General features: G+C 39.5%; 1 protein-coding gene across 1 annotated transcript; it reads left to right on the top strand.

Moving 5' to 3' along the window:
• Positions 1-607: 607 nt before the first annotated feature.
• Positions 608-1,075, top strand: LOC145089945 (uncharacterized). The gene has a single exon (XM_079028322.1). The coding sequence runs from the start codon at positions 608-610 to the stop codon at positions 1,073-1,075; it is 468 nt and encodes a 155-aa protein (XP_078884448.1).
• The last annotated feature ends 1,359 nt before the right edge of the window (positions 1,076-2,434 follow it).

The raw sequence follows: 2,434 nt of genomic DNA, 5'->3' as shown, positions 1-2,434 counted from the left end.
AGAGACCAAGAACACCTTCTCTAACATTCAAGCACAAATTGGAGACATGGCCACCGCTCTCAACAAGATGGAACAAAGGGGTAAACTTCCATCCCAAACCGAGAAGAACCCCAATCTGAGTGCAATAACCTTGAGAAGTGGGAAAACACTTGGAGAAAGAAACCTTAAAAGAGTTTCAAGACAAGAAGAAGATGAAGTTATTGTTGTTGAACCTACAAAGGTTGTATTTCCTCCAAAGGAACCGATTGTGATAAATATTGAGCAACCTGAATTTTCCAACAAGACCATCAAGCCATTGGTCACACCACCACCCTTCCCTTCCCGGTTAGCCTTTTCCAAGAAGATAGAGGAGGAAAATGAATTATTTGAAACATTCCGCAAGGTCCAAATCAACATTCCACTATTGAATGCTATTAAGCAAATTCCAAGTTATGCATAATTTCTAAAGGATTTGTGCACCAAGAAGAGGAAATTCAAGGAAAATGAAAATATTCAAGTCAATGCAAACATGTCTGCGGTTATCCAAAAGTAGTTACCTCACAAATGCAAGGATCTATGAATATTTTCTATCCCTTGTACCATTGGTGATTTGCATGTCAAAACTGCCATGTTAGATCTTGGAGCCTCGATCAATGTGGTTCCATATTCGGTTTTTCAATCTCTCAATGTTGGACCTTTGGAAGAAACGGGAGTAATCATTCAATTAGCGGACAAGTCAAGTGTTTCTCCAATAGGAGTGTTGGAGGATGTGTTAGTACAAGTTAATCAACTAGTATTTCCCGCAGATTTTTATGTCATTAATCTTGAAGAGAATACTCCTTCCAAATCATCTATGATCATCCTTGGAAGACCTTTCATGAATACCGCTCACACGATCATTAATGTCCATAAAGGAAAAATTACTATGGAGTTTGATGGAGAGATCATTCACTTCAACATATTTGAAGCAATGAGGTACCCTAGCAACATTTCTCCATTGTACCAGGTTGATGTGATTGAGCCAATAAGCAGGATAAGCCCTAATGTATGCACACAAAAGATTCTTATGGGAGATTATTGCAAGCCTAGGAGATAGGCTCAAAGAAGATTAAATCCTCTAATGTTGGAAGTGGTGAAGACGAAGATAATTAAAAGGTTTAAAAGGTGCAAAGAGAAGAAAAAGGCATTTCATGACAAACACATCACCCAAAAACACTTTATTTCGGGTCAAGAATTTCTTCTTTATCATTCACGCTTAAAGATATTCTCGGGAATATTGCAATCTTGATGGCATGGACCTTTCATTGTTATAAAAGTGTTTGATAATGGTGTGGTTGAAATCAAGAGTTTGGAAATGAACCAAATCTTCAAAGTGAATGGGAACCGTTTGAAACCATTTTATGAAGGCTTTGACACGGGAGAATTCGACAACGTAACATTGGAAACTAGGGTTTACGCAGGTTGACGGAAGCGGGGCTATGTCTTGGCAAAGACATTAAATAAATGCATTATAAATAAATAATCTCCGCTTGAATTTTTGATGTTTCTAGGCTTGAAGTTGGTCTAAAATAAGCATCTTGAGGTTTAGCAATAATGTTGGTAAATTATGGAAGAAAACCGGAGCTTGTGGAGTGAAAAATTGCAAAAAATGTCAAAGTTTGCAACTTGCGCGGGTGCCCGCGCAAACGTTGCGCGATCCAACCCTACCCGCGCGAAATCCGAGCTCAAATTACCCCCACATGGGATGCATTCTGATGTATGCGCGCGATTGCCCCCCACCCACACAAAGTTTGCGAGGGTACCCACACAAATATGTCACTTCATAAGAAAATTTCGAGCCATTTCATATGCTTCCTTTGTGCGACCAAGCTTTCATCCATGTGTATTTAGGCGGCCAAGAACTCCACCCACACATCATTGTACGACCCATGTGTTTCTTCCGTACCGTCCTCGTGGGCCTCCCCCACCTTGATCCTGGTATGATCCTTCCTTACTCTCATCCTAAGCATTGAGGACAATGCTTAATTTTAAGCTTGGGGTGAGGTATTCTTTATCTTTTATTTTTGATTGCATTTAGGTTGTATATAGTTGCATTTAGAGAAAGTCATTTAGGCCATTCATAAAAATTGCATAAAAAAATCCAAAAATATTGCATATTTTGTTTCTTTCTTTTCAAATTTTCTTACTTTTTAGATGCATCCTAGTTTAAGTTCTTGCATTTTTGTTCTCTCTTGTCTTCTCATCCTTACAGGTACCATAGCGTCGAGTCATCAGGATTGAATCATAGATTGGTCCCAGGTCTTTATATGGAATTCCTTGTATTGGATAAATGGGACACGTTTTGAGCTTCACATACCACTTTGAGACTGCTTGTGTGGGGGTCAGATGCAGGTAGCTTGATTGGGTCTAGGTGTGGAGGGATGTGGTTGGTCAAACCGATGTGTGCGAGCAAAGA

Source organism: Lactuca serriola, chromosome 2 (genome assembly GCF_051521515.1).
Source record: "Lactuca serriola cultivar US96UC23 chromosome 2, Lser_US96UC23_V15, whole genome shotgun sequence".
Lineage (NCBI taxonomy): Eukaryota > Viridiplantae > Streptophyta > Magnoliopsida > Asterales > Asteraceae > Lactuca > Lactuca serriola.
Note: the sequence above shows the minus strand (reverse complement) of the source record. Positions and strands in the feature narration are given on the sequence as shown.

What these genes read in the sequence shown, in the direction of transcription:
- LOC145089945 (XM_079028322.1), top strand. Translation starts at nt 608, where the DNA reads ATGTTAGATCTTGGAGCCTCGATCAATGTGGTTCCATATTCGGTTTTT.